General features: G+C 46.9%; 1 protein-coding gene across 1 annotated transcript; it reads left to right on the top strand.

The window, feature by feature from the left end:
- The first annotated feature begins 3,405 nt into the window (after positions 1 to 3,405).
- LOC307208502 (uncharacterized protein) lies at positions 3,406 to 20,076 on the top strand. Its single transcript, XM_079963132.1, has 7 exons — positions 3,406 to 3,435; positions 4,780 to 5,227; positions 6,215 to 6,331; positions 13,802 to 13,925; positions 15,785 to 15,867; positions 17,521 to 17,647; positions 18,255 to 20,076. The coding sequence occupies exons 2-7, from the start codon at positions 4,826 to 4,828 to the stop codon at positions 19,256 to 19,258; spliced, it is 1,857 nt and encodes a 618-aa protein (XP_079819258.1). The 5' UTR covers positions 3,406 to 3,435; positions 4,780 to 4,825; the 3' UTR covers positions 19,259 to 20,076.
- The last annotated feature ends 925 nt before the right edge of the window (positions 20,077 to 21,001 follow it).

The following is a 21,001-nucleotide window of genomic DNA, read 5'->3' as shown; positions in this document are numbered from 1 at the left end:
ATTTTCACTCCCAAACTCACCAAATGTTTTCTCTGCAAGAAGGTAGGAGGGAGGAGGTGGAGGAGCCTCCCCATTGTCTTTTTGCTCACAAATCCTCTCTTAAGGGTATGTCTGTGTATGAATAGGGTGAGCCTGTGACCCAGCTCAGGAACTAAGTATTTGTCATTACAAAAGACCGGCCAGGCTCCCCAGGGTATCCAATCAAGTAAGCATTAACAGGTAACCTGCCAGACAGGAGGTAAACAACGCACTCAGATTTCTGTTGTAGACTGCCCTTTCTGTGATGTAGGTATGATGTATCTGGGGGTTGTCTTGGACTCCAAGGCGGACAATTTGAAATGTCTATATAAGGGTGGACACACCTTTGTTCTGGGTCCTTTCCTGCGTGTGAAAGGGGCACCCTGTTGCAACAGTTCAATAAAGATCAGGCTTATGAGCTGCGTTGCTTCTCAATATTCTCTGGCTGGCCTCTGTTCTTTTCTCCGACCTACGGAGAACCTGCAAACGACTCTATAAGGGCTCTTGTGTCCCTCATAAGGGAATAAGGACAGATTTACGTTTATTACAGAGGTTTATAAGTAGAGGTTCAACGGCCCTTGGTCAGGGATGCTCCAGCTGAGATTCTTGCATTGCAGGGGGTTGGTCTAGATGACTCTGGGGGTCCCTTCCAACTACTCTTGGGGGGGGGGTGTCCCTTCCAACTCTATAATTCTATGATGCTATAATATTGAGAGAGACATCACCTTGCCAACAAAGGCAATATTCACCTTGCCAACAAAGGCAATAATATTGAGAGAGACATCACCTTGCCAACAAAGGTCCGTATAGTTAAAGCCATGGTTTTCCCAGCAGTGATGTATGGAAGTGAGAGCTGGACCATCAAGAAGGCTGATCGCCGAAGAATTGATGCTTTTGAATTTATGGTGCTGGAGGAGACTCTTGAGAGTCCCATGGACTGCAAGAAGATCAGACCGATCCATTCTGAAGGAAATCAGCCCTGAGTGCTCACTGGAAGGGCAGATCCTGAAGCTGAGGCTCCAATACTTTGGCCACCTCGTGAGAAGAGAAGACTCCCTGGGAAAGACCCTGCTGTTGGGAAAGATGGAGGGCACAAGGAGAAGGGGACGACAGAGGACGAGATGGTGGGACAGTGTTCTCGAAGCCACAAACATGAGTCTGACCAAACTGCGGGAGGCAGTGGAAGACAGGAGTCTTTGGCGTGCTCTGGTCCATGGGGTCATGAAGAGTCAGACACGACTAAACGACTAAACAACAACAAATAATATTGAGGCGAACAGAACCAGAAATTCCAGAAAAAATGACAAATGTATGCATGCCATCTGTGTATAAGATGACTATTTAGAGAATTGAAGACCATGTTTTAGATTCATCACTGCCTGCGGCATACATTTTTTCTGCATCAACACTTTTTCTGAACAAGGTCTAAACCACTGAGCCTCTTGGGATTGCCAATCGGAAGGTTGAACGTTTGAATCCGCGCTAGGGGTGAACTCCTGTTGTTCTGTCCCAGCTTCTGCCAACGAAGCAGTGCAAAAACCTAGCAGTACGAGTAGATAAACAGGTACCACTGTGATGGGAAGGTAAATGGCATTTCCATGCACTCTGGCACTCGTCATGGTGTCCCGTTGCACCAGAAGCAGTTTAGTCATGCTAGCTACATTGTAGCACCCTGCTTGTGGTTAACGCTTAGCTGGAATGAAATATTCAACGCAGCAATAGAGAAATTAAAATAGTAATTTATTTGTCAGACAAATAAATATGAGGCACAGTGGTATATGGTTACCAAGCTCTGGCCTGGCCTCCTGCCATTCTGGCCAGCACTTATATTTCCTTAATCCAGCCCCCTTGCTCCTCCTGTGGCTGCCTCTGTCCAATCAGCCTGGTTGAAATTCCTATTGGCTATTTGCTAGAACCAATCACAAAAGATACACCCATTTCCTTCTTGCCCTTTTATGGGAATCAAAAAGCTATATATTCTTCTATCTATAAATGACAAATAAGTAGTAATATATCTTACATGTGTCTCAACAAGGAATCTTAATTACCAGCTCACCTCTTGCCCTCCTTGCCCTATTGCCTTCCAAAACAGATGGTTAATCTTGAATTTTTATCTTAAGCATATGTCAAGGATTTTGAGTTCACATCAACATTGAGAGATCTCCTTCATTTGAAGGTTTCTAAACAAAAGGCCTGACAACCATATATCAGGAGTGGTCGATGGCGTCTCCTGTCCGGCAAGGGGGGGCTGGTGGCTGATGGCCCCTGTGATCTCTTCCAACTATATGAAATAAGAATCTAGCATTTCTTAAATCCTTTGCATAATTATATTTAAACTAATATATTTAATACATAAATAACCTTTTAAAAGGAAAAGAAATCTTAAAAGGATCTTAGTTTAAGAAAGAAACAGCTTTAGAAAAGACTTCCCAAAAATGCTGTTTCTGCCAGCCAGACCAGTTGCTTTTTCACTGCTCTTGACCTTTTTAACCTTAGGAAGAAGATATGGCTCATTTTACTATTTATCCACCCTTAATTTGTAGGGTCAGTGTAACCTTGGCTCTCAGCCTGTAATTCCCTTTTTACGACTTTGAGAATTGTTTTCTGCTATAAATCAGGGGGGCCCCTTGTCTAGGAGAAAAACATTGCCAAGGTTCTTAGGCAGCTGGTCTTCTGCCTGGCATAAAACATTTGAAGATCTTTAAGCTCATTTTTAAAATACAAGCCCTGATTAAACATATAAGCTTTAATAAAAATTCAGGCTTATGATTAGATGCCTCAACATAACATGGAAAGCTGTCTGCAGACTAACGCCGGCTTCCTCAGCCCGAAGTGAGATGAGGGCTGCACCCCATAGTTGCATTTGACTGGACTTAACCATCCAGGGGTCCTTTACCTTTAACCTTACATACAGTGCCACTGCTATGGGATTCTATTGAGAAGACTAACAATTAATATTGAGGCGAGCAGACTAACAAATAATATTGAGGCGAGCAGAACCAGAGGTGCACAGGTGTAGTTTGAGACTGCTGGTGGTACAGACAGACCATTTCATTAATTCCGCCCCCCCCTCCCCACTGCCCGTTGTAGCAATTGTTAACACAGTGTGCTAGGTGCTGCATGACTTTTAACAGAACGACGATTAGCATTGGGGTCGCGATAGAATACAATGTGAGGAATAAAAGAAGAGGTGAAAAGGAATGCAGCTAAAAATCCATATGAATATTTATTTAACCCGAGCGTCCCTGAACCAGGTCGCGGTTGCTAGGGGGGCGCCCGGTTGCTAAGCAGCCGGCAGCAGGCCCGGTTGCTAAGGGGCGGAGCCGGCCGAGGCGACGCGGGGAGGCGGAAGTGAGGCGGGGAAAGGGACCCGGATGAGGCCGGGCGGAAGGAAGCCGGGCCCGCCAGGACCCGCAGGTAACCATGGCAACGGGGGGAGATTTCTCTGCGACGCTTTGAAGGGCCCCTCAGGCATCTGGACCTGCCCGTCAACCTTAAGATTCTTTTTTTCATCAGGGCCATTTTCTCCCCTGAGCTTAAGGAGCCCCAGAGACCCCGCTCCATTGCCTGAGCCCAGGTGCCAGAGCTTAGGGCGGCCCCCTTTGCCTGGGGGCGATTGATTTTCTCACCTGGTGCTGAATCACAGCAACCCATTGCAATCTGTTGCAGCCTCCCAGGGTGACCCCTCTGCAATTTGCCTCTCCCACGCTTATTAATGTGTAAATCTGTCTGTGCTTGGCCGCCCAGAGCTTATTTTTACTACGTATTTTGTGGTTTTATATCTTGATTTTAGTCTGTGAACTGGCCTGAGACCCCCAGGTATAGGGTGGTATCAGTGGCATAGCGTTGGGGGTGCAGGGGGGGCCGGCCGCACCGGGCGCAACATCTGGGGGTTAGGGTTAGGGGGTGCAAATCCACGGGTTAGGGGGCGCAAATCCATGGGTTAAAAAAGGTAAAGGTACCCCTGCCCGTACGGGCCAGTCTTGACAGACTCTGGGGTTGTGCGCCCATCTCACTTAAGAGGCCAGGGGCCAGCGCTGTCCGGAGACACTTCCGGGTCACGTGGCCAGCGTGACATCGCTGCTCTGGCGAGCCAGAGCCGCACACGGAAACGCCGTTTACCTTCCCGCCAGTAAGCGGTCCCTATTTATCTACTTGCACCCGGAGGTGCTTTCGAACTGCTAGGTTGGCAGGCGCTGGGACCGAGCAGCGGGAGCACACCCCGCCGCAGGGATTCGAACCGCCGACCTTTCGATCGGCAAGTCCTAGGCGCTGAGGCTTTAACCCACAGCGCCACCTGCGTCCCGGGGGTTAGGGTTAGGGGGTGCAAATCCACGGGTTAGGGGGCGCAAATCCATGGGTTAGGGGGCGCAAATTACTTGCCTTGCCCCAGGTGCTGACAACCCACGCTACGCCACTGGGTGGTATATAAATTCAAATAATAATAATAACAATAATAACAGTAACAACAATACACGGCCTTCCGCACACCCTTCCAAATATCTGTGTTTTGGGAGAGGAGCCCTAACTCAGCAGGCAGGCAGAAGACCTGAAATTCTGGACAAAATAATAGTAGTAATAATAATTTTATTATTTATGCCCCGCCCATCTGGCTGGGTTTCCCCAGCCACTGTGGGCGGCTCCCAACAGAATATTAAAAACACAGTAAAACATCAAACATTAAAAACTTCCCTTCAACTGTATCTGTAAATTATACGTAGCATTTCACACTGAAATACAGGACAATCCTGCATTATACAGGACAGGTGGCAACCCTGTCAGCGCTGGTTCCCAGATTCCAGAGACCATGTTGGAGGATACAGGAAGAAGCCCACAAGCCTCCCAGGCTGAGAGCAGTCGGAAATTCTGGAAAGGCAGCGTGAAGAAGATCCTGGGTCAGGAAAGCAGCATCCTCTGTTCAGATGCTCCAAGCCAGCGTTTTAGGCGCTTCTGCTACCAGAAGGCCGAGGGACCCCGAGAGGTTTGCAGCCGACTCCACCATCTCTGCCATCAGTGGCTGAAGCCAGAGCGACACACCAAGGCTCAGATCCTGGACCTGGTGATCCTGGAGCAATTCCTGGCTGTCCTTCCCCCGGAGATGGAGAGCTGGGTCAGGGAATGTGGAGCGGAAACCAGTTCCCAAGCGGTGGCCCTGGCAGAAGGTTTCCTCTTGAGTCGGGCAGAGGAGAAGAAGCAGGCAGAGCAGCAGGTGAGAGAGTTTCATTTTCATAGTTTTGTGCTGATGGCTGTATTCTCATAAAATAAACTAAAACATTTTTATTGTTTTGGATATTAGAGGCTGCGGCAAAAATAACTTACTTGTTAAACTTTAACTGCTATATTACAACTGATGTGCTGGTCATCCATTATCCCTTTTCTTCTATTGTTTAGGTATTTAGAATATAAATGTTTAAAAATCCCATATACAGTGGTCCCTCGGGTTACATACGCTTCAGGTTACATACGCTTCTGGTTACAGAGTCCAATAACCCAGAAATAGTACCTTGGGTTAAGAACTTTGCTTCAGGATGAGAACAGAAATTGCGTGGCGGCGGCAGCGGGAGGCCCCATTAGCTAAAGTGGTGCTTTAAGTTAAGAACAGTTTCAGGTTAAGAACGGACCTCCAGAACGAATTAAGTACAGTGGTGCCCCGCAAGACGAACGCCTTGCAAGACAGAAAACCCGCTAGACGAAAGGGTTTTCCGTTTTGGAGGCGCTTCGCAAAACGAATTTCCCTATGGGCTTGCTTCGCAAGACGAAAATGTCTTGGGAGTTCCTGCGGGGTTTTCCCCCTTTTTCCCCCCTTTTCCTAAACCCTAAGCCACTTATCAGCTGATCCGCTGATAAGCCGCTTATCAGCTGATCCGCTAAAAGCCGCTAAACCGCTAATAGCGCTAATCCGCTAAGCTGTCAATGGGCTTGCTTCGCAAGACGAAGAAACCGCTATACGAAGAGCCTCACGGAATGGATTAATTTCGTCTTGCGAGGCACCACTGTACTTAACCTGAGGTACCACTGTATATCTCTATCTCTATCTATCTATCTATCTATCTATCATCTATCTATGTTTACCCAGGTATTCTGTGTCTGAAGAAGTTTTATTGAGTGACATGTTACATTAGGGCATCTCCTAACATGTATTCCATGTATATCCTTTTTCTCATCCATTTCATTCTTTACTCCCTGCATATTCTAGTTTCATGAGCAGGAAGCAGACGCTGATCTCCCTGAGGCAGAGGAGACTCCATGGATGCTGAAAATACCTTCTCTTCCTTGTGGTGGGGCGGACGCCGCCTCAGTAAAACTGTATCAGGTAAACAGGCGGTGGGGAATGATCCACAAACTTGACATGAGCCAACAGTGTGACGCGGCAGCTAAAAAAGCCAATGCAATTCTGGGCTGCATCAATAGGAGTATTGCATCTAGATTTTTATTTTTAATGGTGGTGGGGGATGAGTGTTCAGACCCCTGGGCTCTCACTTGTGGGGTGCCTCAGGGTTCTGTCTGTCAGAATTCAGGGTCGGTCAGAGGTATGTGCCTATCTCCCCAGGCACCGGCTGAATTCTTTTGACCTCCCTCCGGCGACTCCCGGCAGCGAAACACACGAGGTCCGTTCCGGCGATTTTCCTCAGGCTGTGAGAAAAACACACCAATTGCTTCTCCTCCTTCTCCTCCCTGCATATCCCCAGGGAGGGGAATCAGACACAGACAGAAATGAATCTACATTGCTTTTATTCCTGTCTTTCACTTCAGTACAGAGAAAACATGTCCGCTCTCTTCAACAAACAGAGAGTAACTCCAAACTCCACCCATGTACATCCTGTACAGGTCATATGACACACACACTGAGCTAACATCCGGTGCTCAGTACAGAATGGACTGCCCCTTTGTTTCCATGGCAACAGTCACATACTTCCTGTTTGGCTTTCCAGCCACAAGCAGCAGACTTGGCTGCTATAGCCTTTGCTTGCTGCTGCATTGCTGCTTTAGAATAACATACTCCCCCTAAAGTATCAATGCGTGCTGCGAGCAAAGCGTCATCCAGAGAAGAAAACAAACAGTTGTTATACTTATAACACTCCCCTGTTGTTTCAGTTCCACCCTTGGAACTACCCGCCACTGGTTTTACCAATGTACCTCTCTGGTTGTGTGACTTCCAAGGAATGAGTGCTTCTGCATTACCTTGGTTAGCAACTCTCTGTTGTGCCTTTGTCTCTGACTCAGACACAGCTTCAATTTGACCTTGGTCGTTTACAACAGCAACACATGCAATAGCTTGGTTGGCAAACTCTTTTGAATACCTCTTGGGTGGTACACCCTTCGTTGCTCTTTCAGACCTATGTAAGAGGTGCTGCTCTCCCTTGCTTTCTGGTTCAGCCTCTGAACTCTCTGAAGAACCAGTACTAAGCTTAATCAGTGGTTCATCCTCCTCTTCTGAGGGTCTAGTCATTGTGTGAGATTTCTTCTCAATGACTGTGACAACTGAGCTGTCTGAGCTATCGCTGTCATCATCAGTACTACTGAACTCAATAAGATCAAACTCATCATCATCATCATCAGAATCATCATCATCTCCTGTGGGAAATGTGTGAACAATCACTCTCTCCTTTTCAGGAGCACTCTCTAGAAACTTTGTGAGAATCACCTGACTAGATTCAGACAAAATTACTCTGTAGAGACCCTTTTCATAACCCACAAAAATGCCTCTGGCATTCTTTACTCCACCCGGAGCTTCTGTCCTCACATGAGACCCAAAAACCTTGAAATGGGCAACAGAAGGTTTTCTGTGGAACAGTTTCTCAAAAGGAGAACTTCCCAACTCTTTTGAAAACTTTCTCAACCACGTGTAACAATATGACATTAGTGACTCAGCCCAGTACTCATGTGGCAGATGTGAACTAAGCAATTGCGCTTCCATTCCCTTTTGCAATTCTTTGTTCACCCTAACACAGACACATCTGTTCCAAGCTTCTTCGGAAGCTGCAATTTTGTGTCTTATCCCTTTCTTCTTCAGGAACCTCTGGAAATCCTGTAAGAGAAAAATTGGCTTCTCATCTGTGCAAAGACAATCTATGTCAGCATCATGCATATTTTTAACCTTGTCACTAAACTCTTTAAACCTTTCTAAGGCTTCTCTCGGTCTCTCCAAAAGATAAATCCAGACAAAACCTGTAAAAGAATCAACACATATTAGGTAATACTTTGCATTGCCTCTAGATGGTGCTAGAGGACCAATCACATCAGCATACACCCGCTGAAATGCCCTGTCGACCCTCGAGGTGACCTGCTTGGCGCTCTTTTCAGCTACACCTGCAAAAGAAATCATGTTAGAATCACAAGAATTACATTCCATGTAATCACTTTGATCAAAAGTCAGCAAATACAGTCCATCTTTCTCTTTGGCAGAAAGATACAACTCTCCATCTTTGTAGATCTCGCAGTGTTGATCATCATAGGACAGTTTTAGTCCCTTCTTGGCAATCTGCGAAACGCTGAGCAGATTGTACTTCAACTCTGGAACCAAATAAACATCGTTTATAGTCAAGTTCAGACTCTTAAGATACACAGTCCCAATTCCGGTGGCTTCCAGCTCTTGACCGTTGGCTTGTTGTACAACGAAGCTTTGCTTCTTAAACGACGAAAACAAATCCCTACGATGGGTCATATGAACCGTCGCTCCCGTGTCTAAAACGAAGGAATTCCCCACTTGTGGTGTGGCTTTTAGGGACATCAAAGCCTTTGCAGGCTTCGCCTGTGACTTGGCACGACTTCTGCCTGACGCCTCAGACTTCGTGGAGCTTCCCTTGGCTCCTTTGTTCTGACGTGGCTTCCTGCAGTTCCGCTGAAGATGCCCAGTCTGTCCACAATTGTGGCATCGGACAACGTTCAAAGCTACAGCGTCTCCTCCAGTAGCTACAGCAGTGGGGGTGTCTGAACTCCGTTCTTCCCTCCCCCTGTCCTTGACTTCCAGGGCGGCAAGTCTGTCATGTTCGTTCAGAACCACGGCAAAGACCCTGTCCGACGTTAGATCTTGCGCTGGGAGAGACCCCAGCTGACTGGCAACCGTTTTGTAAGTCCGATTCAGGCTGTTTATCACCATGAAGCAAAACACTTCCTCATCCAGATGGAAATTGCGTTCCACCATCTGCTGACGCAGAAATTTCATTTCCGTCAGGTGCGCTTGAACATCTCCATCAGGCGCAAGCCTCAGGTTAGTCAGCTTTTCAAAATACAGCAACGCTGAAGAACCTGCATCTCTCTGATGTGTCCTTCTCAGCGTGTCCCAAACATCTTTCGCGTGCGGTAAATCTTGTATATGAATAAGCTGAGAGTCTGACACGCACAGAATTATAGCGGTTCTGGCCTTCACATCCTGTGACTCCCAAGGACGCGTTGGTGCTGCAGGGATGGGGTTTTCAATCACCCCAAACAGTCTCTGATTCTGCAGCAAGGCCTTCATCTTAATAGACCAAGATGCATAATTGTCACTGGTCAAAAGGGGTGGAGAAGGCAGGCCTTCCCCCTTCTTGGCATTCATTTTGAGTCCTTGCATTGACTCTCAAACACAAGCCTCTAAAATCCAATAGCTGGCTTGTTTACACTCTGTGCACCTGGCAGCAATAACACTGGCCGCTTGGAAAGTCCCCTTTCACAGTTCCTTTGTAAGGACCTAGTCAAAACACGAGCTGTTTGTGCCTCTCTGGGCATAGCCTGACTTCCAGCCCTTATCTTGAAACTGGCCTGCGTTGCTAAGCAACCACATTCCTTTCCTTGGACAGGAAAAACCACAGGAATGTTTGGAATGCAGACTCTTCTCTCTTGGAGCTGTTTTTCCCAAACGTTGCTCCCATGAAGCAGAGAATGAATCAATCTGCATTCACACTCTTAAGCCCGAAAATCTCATACCTGGGCTCCGTAGCTTGGCTTTCAGCTTCTTCTGGTCAGCTTCTAGCTGCAGAGAATCAGCTTCCATCTCAGGCTTCCATGGAGAGGGATGAATACAGTCTCCTTGATGCAGACTCCCATGGATCGTAGCAACCATCCTCTGCTACCAATGTCAGAATTCAGGGTCGGTCAGAGGTATGTGCCTATCTCCCCAGGCACCGGCTGAATTCTTTTGACCTCCCTCCGGCGACTCCCGGCAGCGAAACACACGAGGTCCGTTCCGGCGATTTTCCTCAGGCTGTGAGAAAAACACACCAATTGCTTCTCCTCCTTCTCCTCCCTGCATATCCCCAGGGAGGGGAATCAGACACAGACAGAAATGAATCTACATTGCTTTTATTCCTGTCTTTCACTTCAGTACAGAGAAAACATGTCCGCTCTCTTCAACAAACAGAGAGTAACTCCAAACTCCACCCATGTACATCCTGTACAGGTCATATGACACACACACTGAGCTAACATCCGGTGCTCAGTACAGAATGGACTGCCCCTTTGTTTCCATGGCAACAGTCACATACTTCCTGTTTGGCTTTCCAGCCACAAGCAGCAGACTTGGCTGCTATAGCCTTTGCTTGCTGCTGCATTGCTGCTTTAGAATAACACTGTCCTCTCCCCCATGCTTTTCAACATCTACATGCAGCCGCTGGGAGGGATCATCAGGAGGTTTGGGCTGGGTGTTCATCAGTATGCAGATGATACCCAGCTCTACCTCTCTTTTAAATCAGAACCAGTGAAGGCGGTAAAGGTCCTGTGTGAGTGTCTGGAAGCGGTTGGAGGATGGATGGCGGCTAACAGATTGAGGTTGAATCCTGACAAGACAGAAGTACTGTTTTTGGGGGACAGGAGGCGGGCAGGTGTGGAGGATTCCCTGGTCCTGAATGGGGTAACTGTGCCCCTGAAGGACCAGGTGCGCAGCCTGGGAGTCATTTTGGACTCACAGCTGTCCATGGAGGCACAGGTCAAATCTGTATCCAGGGCAGCTGTTTACCAGCTCCATCTGGTACGTAGGCTGAGACCCTATCAGCCTGCAGACTGTCTCGCCAGAGTGGTACATGCTCTGGTTATCTCCCGCTTGGACTACTGCAATGCGCTCTACGTGGGGCTACCTTTGAAGGTGACCCGGAAACTACAACTAATCCAGAATGCGGCAGCTAGACTGGTGACTGGGAGCGGCCGCCGAGACCATATAACACCGGTCTTGAAAGACCTACATTGGCTCCCAGTACGTTTCCGAGCACAATTCAAAGTGTTGGTGCTGACCTTTAAAGCCCTAAATGGCCTCGGTCCAGTATATCTGAAGGAGCGTCTCCTCCCCCATCGGTCTGCCCGGACACTGAGGTCCAGCTCCAAGGGCCTTCTGGCGGTTCCCTCACTGCGAGAGGCCAAGTTGCAGGGAACCAGGCAGAGGGCCTTCTCGGTGGTGGCGCCCGCCCTGTGGAATGCCCTCCCATTGGATGTCAAGGCGATGGACAACTACCTGACATTCAGAAAACATCTGAAGGCAGCCCTGTTCAGGGAAGTTTTTAATATGTGATATTTTAGTGTATTTTTTATCTCTGTTGGAAGCCGCCCAGAGTGGCTGGGGAAACCCAGCCAGATGGGCGGGGTATAAATAATAAATTATTATTATTATTATTATTATTAGATCAAGAGAAGTAATAGTGCCACTGTATTCTGCTCTGGTCAAACCTCACCTGGAGTACTGTGTCCAGTTCTGGGCACCACAGTTCAAGAAGGACACTGACAAACTGGAACGTGTCCAGAGGAGGGCAACCAAAATGGTCAAAGGCCTGGAAACGATGCCTTATGAAGAACGGCTAAGGGAGCTGGGCATGTTTAGCCTGGAGAAGAGGAGGTTAAGGGGTGATATGATAGCCATGTTCAAATATATAAAAGGATGTCACATAGAGGAGGGAGAAAGGTTGTTTTCTGCTGCTCCAGAGAAGCGGACACGGAGCAATGGTTCCAAACTACAAGAAAGAAGATTCCGCCTAAACATTAGGAAGAACTTCCTGACACTAAGAGCTGTTCGACAGTGGAATTTGCTGCCAAGGTGTGTGGTGGAGTCTCCTTCTTTGGAGGTCTTTAAGCAGAGGCTTGACAACCATATGTCAGGAGTGCTCTGATGGTGTTTCCTGCTTGGCAGGGGGTTGGACTCAATGGCCCTTGTGGTCTCTTCCAACTCTATGATTCTATGATTCTATGATCACTGGGTAGCCAAGTGGGGACAGGATCCTGGCCCTCATTGCCAGACCAACTCAAGCTCCCAATTCTGTTTCTGGCAAAGCCTTTGCTGCATCAATCAGATTGGTGCAAGGTGTGGCTTGCAAAGTATAGCAGGTACAAGACGGGTATTTCTGCACTAGCTAAGGTGTTGATCCAGCAGGTGTCGTGTCCAGTGGGTCTTCCTTTTGATGAGCGGGGCGGGCAGCAGCTGAAGTCCAAGGATTGGCAAGAAAGTGGGCACGCCTTCTTGTGGGTTGGAGCCTGTGAAGCTGGTTTGCAGAGAAGTGGAGTCGGTCCTGGCTCAGCATCCGAATATGCATTCAGTGACCTTCCCAGAAGTCTGTGGGAGAAAATTCCCTTGGTGGAGGATGGGGGTTCAAAGTTTCACACCAAACCCCCCAATTAGTTTGACTTCATTCAGTAATGCATTACCAGACGAAAGCGTCTGTGAGAGCATATCCATTAGCAAATGTGCATCATCAAGGCTGTTTCTTCTCTAGCCAACCACTTTCTGCCACCTCAGCGCCCCACCATCTCTTCATCCAACTGCAGTCCTTGAAAACACTCAACCCAATTTTTTTGCTCTCAGTTCAGAGCCCTCCTTATGCCTTATCTGGAGTTGTCTTTCACACTAACAGTCAGCGCTGGGTTTCTTCTATTAATTTAATTAATTAATTAATTAATTAATTAATTAATTAATTTATACACCGCCCTATACCCTGAGGTCTCAGGGTGGCTCACAGGAAAGATCACAATATATAAAATAAAAATGAAAGCAGTAACCCACACCACACCCCCCAAAAAGAGCCACATTTTAAAAGGGTATAGGATGTCAATCAGGTCAGCCAAAGGCCTGGTTAAAAAGGAACCTTTTTGCCTGGCACCTAAAGGTGTATAATGAAGGCGCCAGGCGAACTTCCCTGGGGAGAGCATTTCACAGATGGGGAGCCACTACAGAATAGGTCCTGTTCTCGTGTTGCCACCCTCCGGATATCTCAAGGTGGAGGCACAGGAAGGAGGGCCTCAGAAGATGATCTCAGGTGCATATGGAAAGAGGCGGTCCTTGAGGTATTGAGGTCCTGAGCTGTTTAAGGCTTTATAGGTCAAAACCAGCACCTTGAAACTAATTGCTAGCCAGTGCAGTCAGACCAGGATGGGGGTAATATGCTCAAACCATCTTGCTCCAGTGAGCAACATGGCCCCTGAATTCTGCACTAGCTGAAGTTTTCAGAGGCAGCCCTACATATTACACATTGCACTTTGTAACAGTTCTTACCAGTTCTGTGGTCAGGCCTCACTCTGGTGTAGTGACACCGGCCTCACTGATAATAGTTTCTGCAGAATTTCTGCCTCAAGTGATAGAAGGTACCCCACAATAAGGGGTGTCTTGAGTAGAGGTTTCCGATGTGACGGGCAGAACGCTTCTCTGTCAGTCTTCCTCGTTCCCTAACTTAGATCTAGCTCCTTGTTTTCCCAGTGGCCCTCATGAAGGTTTAAATTCTATAAGGAGATACCCGCCAACCTCACCCTTAATTGTTTTGTCTGATTGCACTTGAAGGGGGGAGAATAGCAGCAATAACTGTGCAGGGTGAAATGTTTCTTTCTCTTTCAGGATCTTTTGGTATTTGAGGAGGTGGCTGTTTACTTCACTGGGGAGAAGTGGGCGCTGCTGGATTCAAACCAAAGGACCCTGCACAGGGACGTCATGAAGAAATGTGGGATCATGACCTCTCTAGGTAAAGTTCCTTCTATTTAATGTTTGATAAAAATCAGTGTCCAACTTCTAATAAATTATTGGAACCTTTTTTCGTTTTCTTTTTGCATTCTTATCTACTGGCAGAGGGCTCAGTAGTTATTTCTGATATTCTGAATTAAGATGAGTTTGTATTGAACTGTTTTGATAAACTTGTTTGTGCTTTATATAGGTGTGACTTTAATATTACAGTGACCATAATGTTTGTTAATTTTCAACGCTATTGTTATCATGAGATGCTTTCAACTCAACATTTGTTGTTGGAAAAGCAGAATGCAAGCATTAAATCTAAGATCACCACCTTGAGTCTTCCTCTTCCAGTCCAGCTGGCTTCTCTTCCCAGGAAGCCCTGGGCTGGCAGATATTTGCCAAAACCAGTTGATGATGTCAGGTGGGACTGCCAGATGCTGCCTTCCCCACTTGCTTCTGGAGGAAGTGGTTTGATGCTCTAAGGCTTCAATCTCATATGTGTGCATCAGAACATAAGTTTTGATCAAGCCAAAGGTCCATCGTGTGGTCAGGGAATGGTCAGATGCAGAGGAATGATGGCGGAACCAGCTGGGGAACCCCCAAGGGAAGAAGGCTCACAGCTTGGGGATTGGTGGTAGGACAACGATGAGTAGTCAGAGGGAGAAGACAGGGAGGAGGAGGTGTCGGAAGCTGAAGAGGTAACAGGGTTTAGTGAGTGGGGAGAGCATGTGACAGAGAGAAGCCCAGAATCACAGGCAGAAGCTGAAGCAGGAGAGGAGGGAGGCCAAGAGGCCAAGATGGGACAGACTGGTGAAGAGGCATGGGTGTCTCCCCCTCCTGCTGAGACCAGCTCACCTCCCTCCTGGTCTCCCTGAACCAAGAGAGGCATGAAGCGGGAGGAGCAAAGACAGCCACACCGGCATAGTCTTTGATTGCTTGGGAAGGAGAGGAGGAAACACAGCCAGCTGTAGGGAGGTGGGGACCTCTAGTCTTGGCAACTGCTTCATGGGGAGAAGACCTGAGTTCTCATTAGGCCTGACACTTCCGTTTTGCTAATAAAGAGTTACCGTATTTTTCACTCTATAGGACGCATCCTACCATAGGACGCACCTTGTTTTAGAGGGGGAGAACAAGAAAAAAAAACTCTCCCCCTCTCTGCTCAGCGCCCCTTCAGCGAAGCGGCAGGAGAAACGGAGCCCCTTCCATTTCTCCTCCCGCTTGGCTGAAGGAGCGCTGCGCAGCTCTCCCTCTCTGCTGAAGCCAGGAGAGTCTTGCTCTCCTGGCTTCAGCAAAAGGAACCTGAAGCCTTCGGAGCGCAGCGCGAATTCCTGCTGTGCTCCAAAGGCTTCAGGCGGCTATCCCTGAAGCCTGGAGAGCGAGAGGGGTCAGTGTGCACCGACCCCACTCGCTCTCCAGGCTTCAGCGAAAGCAACGTGTAGCCTCCGGAACGTAGAGGGAGCGCTCCCTCTGCGCTTCGGAGGCTTCGCGTTGCTATCGCTGAAGCCAAGGAGCCTGCATTCGCTCCATAGGATGCACACACATTTCCCCTTAATTTTTGGAGGGGGAAAAGTGCATCCTATAGAGCGAAAAATACGGTAACTCTAGCTTGCTTGGGGTGATTTACTGCTGGCTCGCTGCTGTCATCTAGCACCCTGCTTCCTTCAGTGGCCAGCCAGATCCTTCCATCAGCAGGGTGTAAAGGCATAAGCCCTCTGTGATTCTTACTTCAGAGAAGCTGATATTGAGAAGCAAACCTCTTCTGAAGTTCTAACTTAGTGTGACTTGGCCAGAGAAAAAGCCAGATGTAAATAATCTAAATACATAACAACAGACAGAGGGTATAAATAATCCAATATCTTCCTGCCATTCCAGGCAGTGAAATAACAGCAGCCATCAGTTCGGGGCCGCCTGTTCTTCAGGATGGAATGGGAATGGATTCCATGCAACCAGACAAGGTAAGGCGTTGATCATCCCAGATCCTTCACTGACCTTCAATGCCCATTCCACCTTTATGCTTCAGTGAGGAGTGTGAACAGGTTCTATCCTCATCTTCCTGGGCCTGAACCATCACCTTTGCTTCTGTCAATTTGCTCACTGAGGAGATTGTGAGTGCCATAGCTCTGGTGCAGAACATCTGTTTTGTATGCACAGGTTCTTGGGTTCAGTTCCCAGCATCTCCACGTAGAGCTGGGAGACTCCGGAAACCCTGGAGAGCCTCTGCCGGTCAGTGTAGACTCAGTATAATGCAGCTTCCTTAAAGACTTTCTTTTCTCTCTCTCTCTCTCTCTCTCTTTTGGTAATTTTTATTTACTTTTCTTCACTTTTATTTGTACAAGAAACATGCAAAACAGCATTTGACAGCATATAAAGAGCAAAACATAAACATATATATTAGAAGCAAAAAAACTTGTTTTGATGAATTGGAAGAGCCGCAAAAAGATTCCATCGAGCACATGGATTGATAATATGGTCGATTAGTTATATACGAACGAATTGCATGTTGACGCAAAATAAGAATGGATAAATATGAAGAAATCTGGAACGAATATTTAAACAATAAGGGGGATAGTTGTGGGAAGTAGGGGGAGGAGAGAGAGGTGGGAAAATAATGTTTAAAAAGGCGGTATATCAGTGTATTCAAATCTGAATTGTCAAATTGTGTTATTATTGTTATTATGGTTTTTGTTGTATGTGTCTTGCGGTTGATGTTTGTATCGAAAAAATGATTAAACAAATTTTTAAAAAAGCAAAACATATAATAAAAATAAAATGGCATGTATGTGCATGGCTGTGTATACGTGCATTGCGCCAACCTGGAAGTGATAAACATCATAAAGATGTCACTGAAAGAGCAGAATGAGGTGTTTGAGGCTTTTCCAATGGGTTTCAATTAAATGAAATTTCGCCACTATGCACGGTGCCTCAGAATGTAACCCCCCATGTAAACGGGGGGGGGGGGGGGGGAGGGCTGCTTGTAATACATTTGTATTTGGGCTAAGTATCAAAGCTCAAACTGTGAAAGGAAACAAGTTGTGTCCAGAGAGGGAGCCACCACGGAAAAGGCCCGCTCCTGTGTTGCCACCTTCTGGACCCCTTGTGGAGAGGGGGCGCACGGAGAAGGGCCTCAGAGGGCGATCACAGGGCCCAGATTGGGGAGAGTCAGTCCAAATCAGATAAAAAGCACCCGGTGGCTCCGAGCTTTGTCTAAATCTTATGTCAACGTGTAATTTCCTCCATGATGGCAGAATTTCAAGACTTCCAGCAAGCCTTTCAAGCTGAAAGCCTTCCCAGTTTCTAAGACGTTTTTACTGCTTTATCATTTGCTGCTTCCTGCCCTGGGCTGTTTGGGGAAGAAGTCTGGGATATAAATTTAGGAAATCGGATTGATCTGAGGGGGGGATCTGGCGGCCCTCCAGCTGGACTCCCAAATCCCATCATCCCTGACTATTGGCCATGCTAGCTGGAGCTGATGGAAGTTGGGGTCTGGCGGCTTAAATCGTCCTACAGAGAAACGCCTGCTTGGCTGCCCCACTTTTACTGCCTTACTTGCAGTAAGTAGAAGGGGAAGAAGCATGACTTGTTGCCTGTTTGAACCCTATGTCTTCTAGGGCCTGGTGACCTTTGAGGACGTGGCTGTGTATTTCAATGAGGAGGAGCTGGCAGTGCTGGATCCGCATCAGAGAGACCTGCACAGGGAAGTCATGGAGGAGAACTTTTGGAACGTGTCCTCTCTGTGTAAGCTTTCCTCCTTTTTCACCTCCGGGGTCAGAAGCAGACTGTAAACATTAGGAAACAAATAATACGTTTCCGAGCACAATTTAAAGTGCTGGTGCTGACCTTTAAAGCCCTAAACGGCCTCAGCCCAGTATACCTGAAGGAGCGTCTCCACCCCCATCGTTCAGCCCAGACACTGAGGTCCAGCTCCAAGGGACTTCTGGCGGTTCCCTCCCTGCAAGAAGTGAGGTCACAGGGAACTACGCAGAAGGCCTTCTCGGTAGTGGCACTTACCATGTAGAACGCCCTGGATGTCAAGGAAATAAACAACTATCTGACTTTTAGAAGACATTTGATGGCAGCCCTGTTTAGGGAAGTTTTAAATGTTTGATGTTTTATCATCTTTTTAATATTCCTTGAGAGCCACCCAGAGTGGCTGGGGAATATTGGTGGGGTATAAATAAATAATAATTTTATTATTATTATTATTATTATTATTATTATTATTATTATTATCCTCACCACAATGTAGTGGATTATAAAAAGGACTGTCTGTTGTCTTAAAGCTCCAAACTAATTCCCTTACTCTCTTGTGGCCTTACTACATTGCCCCACCTCTCTTTTCCAGCATGTGATAGACTCACGTGGAAGAGTGAGACTGAGCAAGAACCATGTGGCGCGTCACTGAAAAGAGACAGAAGAAGAGAGAGGAAAGAGTGGAGGCGGAAAACGGAAGCAAAACAGAAGGGAAGGAAAAGTTCTGTGGTTTATCAACCCTGTGACGTCCAGGAAATCCCAACCCAAGACAAAATGGTGGAAGGAAAAGAAAGGAATAGGCATCCCATGTGTAAGAAGACCTTTGGTTTGAAACCAAGTTTTAATGTTCAACGGAGAACGCAAACACTGGAGAAACCACTTCAGTGCTCTGAGTACGGAAAGGGCTTAAGCCACCGTTCAGAACTCAAGACCCGTAAGAGAGTCCTCCTAGAGGGGAAAGCATTTCACTGCTTGGAGTGTGGGAAGAACTTCAGTGGGCATTCGAGCCTCAGGACCCACCAGAGAATCCACATAGGGGAGAAGCCGTTTCAATGCTCTGAGTGCGGAAAAAGCTTCACTCAGAAAATCAACCTCCATTCCCATCAGAAAATCCACACGGGAGAAAAACCGTTCAAATGCTCCGAGTGTGGAAAGAGCTTCATCAAGAACACGGACCTCACACGGCACCAAAGGATCCACACCGGGGAAAAACCCTACACCTGCTCCGAGTGCGGCATAAATTTCCGCCACAAGTGGAACCTTAGGAACCATCAGAGACTGCACACAGGGGAGCAGCCCTTTAAATGCGCCGAGTGCGGGAAGAACTACGTCAACAGCACGAACCTCATTTCACATCAGAGAAGCCACACGGGGGAGAAGCCATTTCAGTGCTTGGAGTGCGGGAACTGCTTCCGGAGGAATGGGGACCTTGCTAGGCACCAGAGGGTCCACACAGGGGAGAAGCCCTACAAGTGCTTGATATGTGGGAAAAGGTTCAGTCAGAACTCGAGCCTCCATGCCCACGAGAGGAGCCACACAGGAGAAACGGCACGGATGCTCGAGGTGTGGAAAGAGCTTTGGCCAGAACAGGCCTAACACCACATCGGAGAATCTGCACGGGAATTTCATGTAGAAGTGTTGGAAGCAAGTGTGGGAATGTTCAGGGATGCAGGAGAGGCTATATTGTTTGATTATATCCTTTCCAACTTGTGTTAACAATTTATACAGTTTAGCAGAGTAACATTCCCCTTTTTAAACTTGCACAGCGGATGAGTTTGCTCAGGCTCGCTAAAGCCTCTAAAATAAGTTTCGTTGATAATTCCCCATTTAGTCCCTCATAAAAAGATAAGACATGACACAGTCTTCTATAAAAGTATAAAAAGAGTTTACTCACACATTCTGTTCACAATTGGATCCCAGAAAGCAGACTTAAGTTAGAAAAGTAATATACCTGGAAACTATCCCATAAGGAGATAGCCCCTTTGTCCTCTCTTAGCTATCTCTTGAAGCCATCCAAGCTAGGGCCATCACTGCCTCCTGAGGCAGGGAGGTCCATAGCTTAACAATGGGCTGTGTAGTTAACGAAGATTACTAATTTGGGTTCATTATTCTCAGTGGGTCTACTCTGAGGAGCACTTAGTTGAATGGATGTTTGGGGATCCTATGACCGTGCTGGCAAGTATTGTCACCCTCTTCCTTCACATTACTCTCTGCCAGCCTTTCCAGGTTTCTTGGAGTACAAAACCCACCATCCTTGACCACCAGTTGTACCGATGGCAACTATACTATAAAACCCATGTTTTGCACCAGGTTGATGAATGTCTGCTTTACAGACAGTAGTAACATAGCCTTTCAGTTTTGTTTAAATGCTCTAATCTAAGTTGCCATTTGTTACAATAAACCATTATATTAAATTCTTGGCTTCTTCTGGCATGTGTGTATGTTTCTCCTGGTTTCCTTTTAATTCAAGTTTAAAGCTTTCGTGGATATAAGTGGCCTTTAAGCACTTAAGCAGAAGTGAGGGTTGGGAAGAGAAATGAAATGAAGTGGAAAAGAAAGGAATGTCCACTTTGCGTTTCTGTTAAAAACCCAAGGCAGTTCACACACAAAAACAATGCAAACAAAGAATTCATGAAACTTAGGCTCCATCTGCCCAACAACAATTTATTATTTGTACAAAGCCTTTTAGTTATTTGAAGATGGCTATCATATCTCCTCTGTCTCCTCCAGGGTAAACATACCCAGCTCCTTCAACCGTTCCTCATATGGCTTGGTTCCCAGAGACTTGAGGAATGCTCTCCCCCGGGAAGCTCAACTGGCACCTTCATTATATACTTTTAGGGGCCAGGCAGAAAACGCCGTTCTTCAACCAGACCTTTGGCTGATTGACATTCTATGTCCTTTTAAATGTGTTTTTGGGAGGTGCGGCTTAGGGGTTTGTTTTGTTCTTGTTTTTATACTGTATTTTGTGTTTTTGTTTTGTACTTTTATGCCGTGAACGGCCCCGAGATCTTCAGATGAAGGGCAGAATAAATATGTAATAAATAAATGCAATATATAATAATTCTGCACTAGCTTCAGATTTCTGATCTTCAAGGGGAGCTCATTACAGTAGGCCAGAAAGGAGGAGAGCATGAACAACTGAAGTCAAGCTACTCCTCCTAGCCATGATAAATAATATATACCGGTAGTTCTCAATAACTGTATTGTGCTGTTGCCTCCCTTTGGATTATAATCTATTTGATTCCATTGAATTATTGTGGATAAGAGCCACTGGGAGACCATGAATTCATCTAATCCTTAATTTTATTTAATATTATGTTTTTTATGCATTTCCTG

The sequence above is a fragment of the Podarcis cretensis genome, assembly GCF_951804945.1.
Source record: "Podarcis cretensis genome assembly, chromosome: 2".
Taxonomy (NCBI): domain Eukaryota; kingdom Metazoa; phylum Chordata; class Lepidosauria; order Squamata; family Lacertidae; genus Podarcis; species Podarcis cretensis.
The sequence above is the reverse complement of the archived record's forward strand: the minus strand, read 5'-3'. Positions and strand labels throughout refer to the sequence as shown.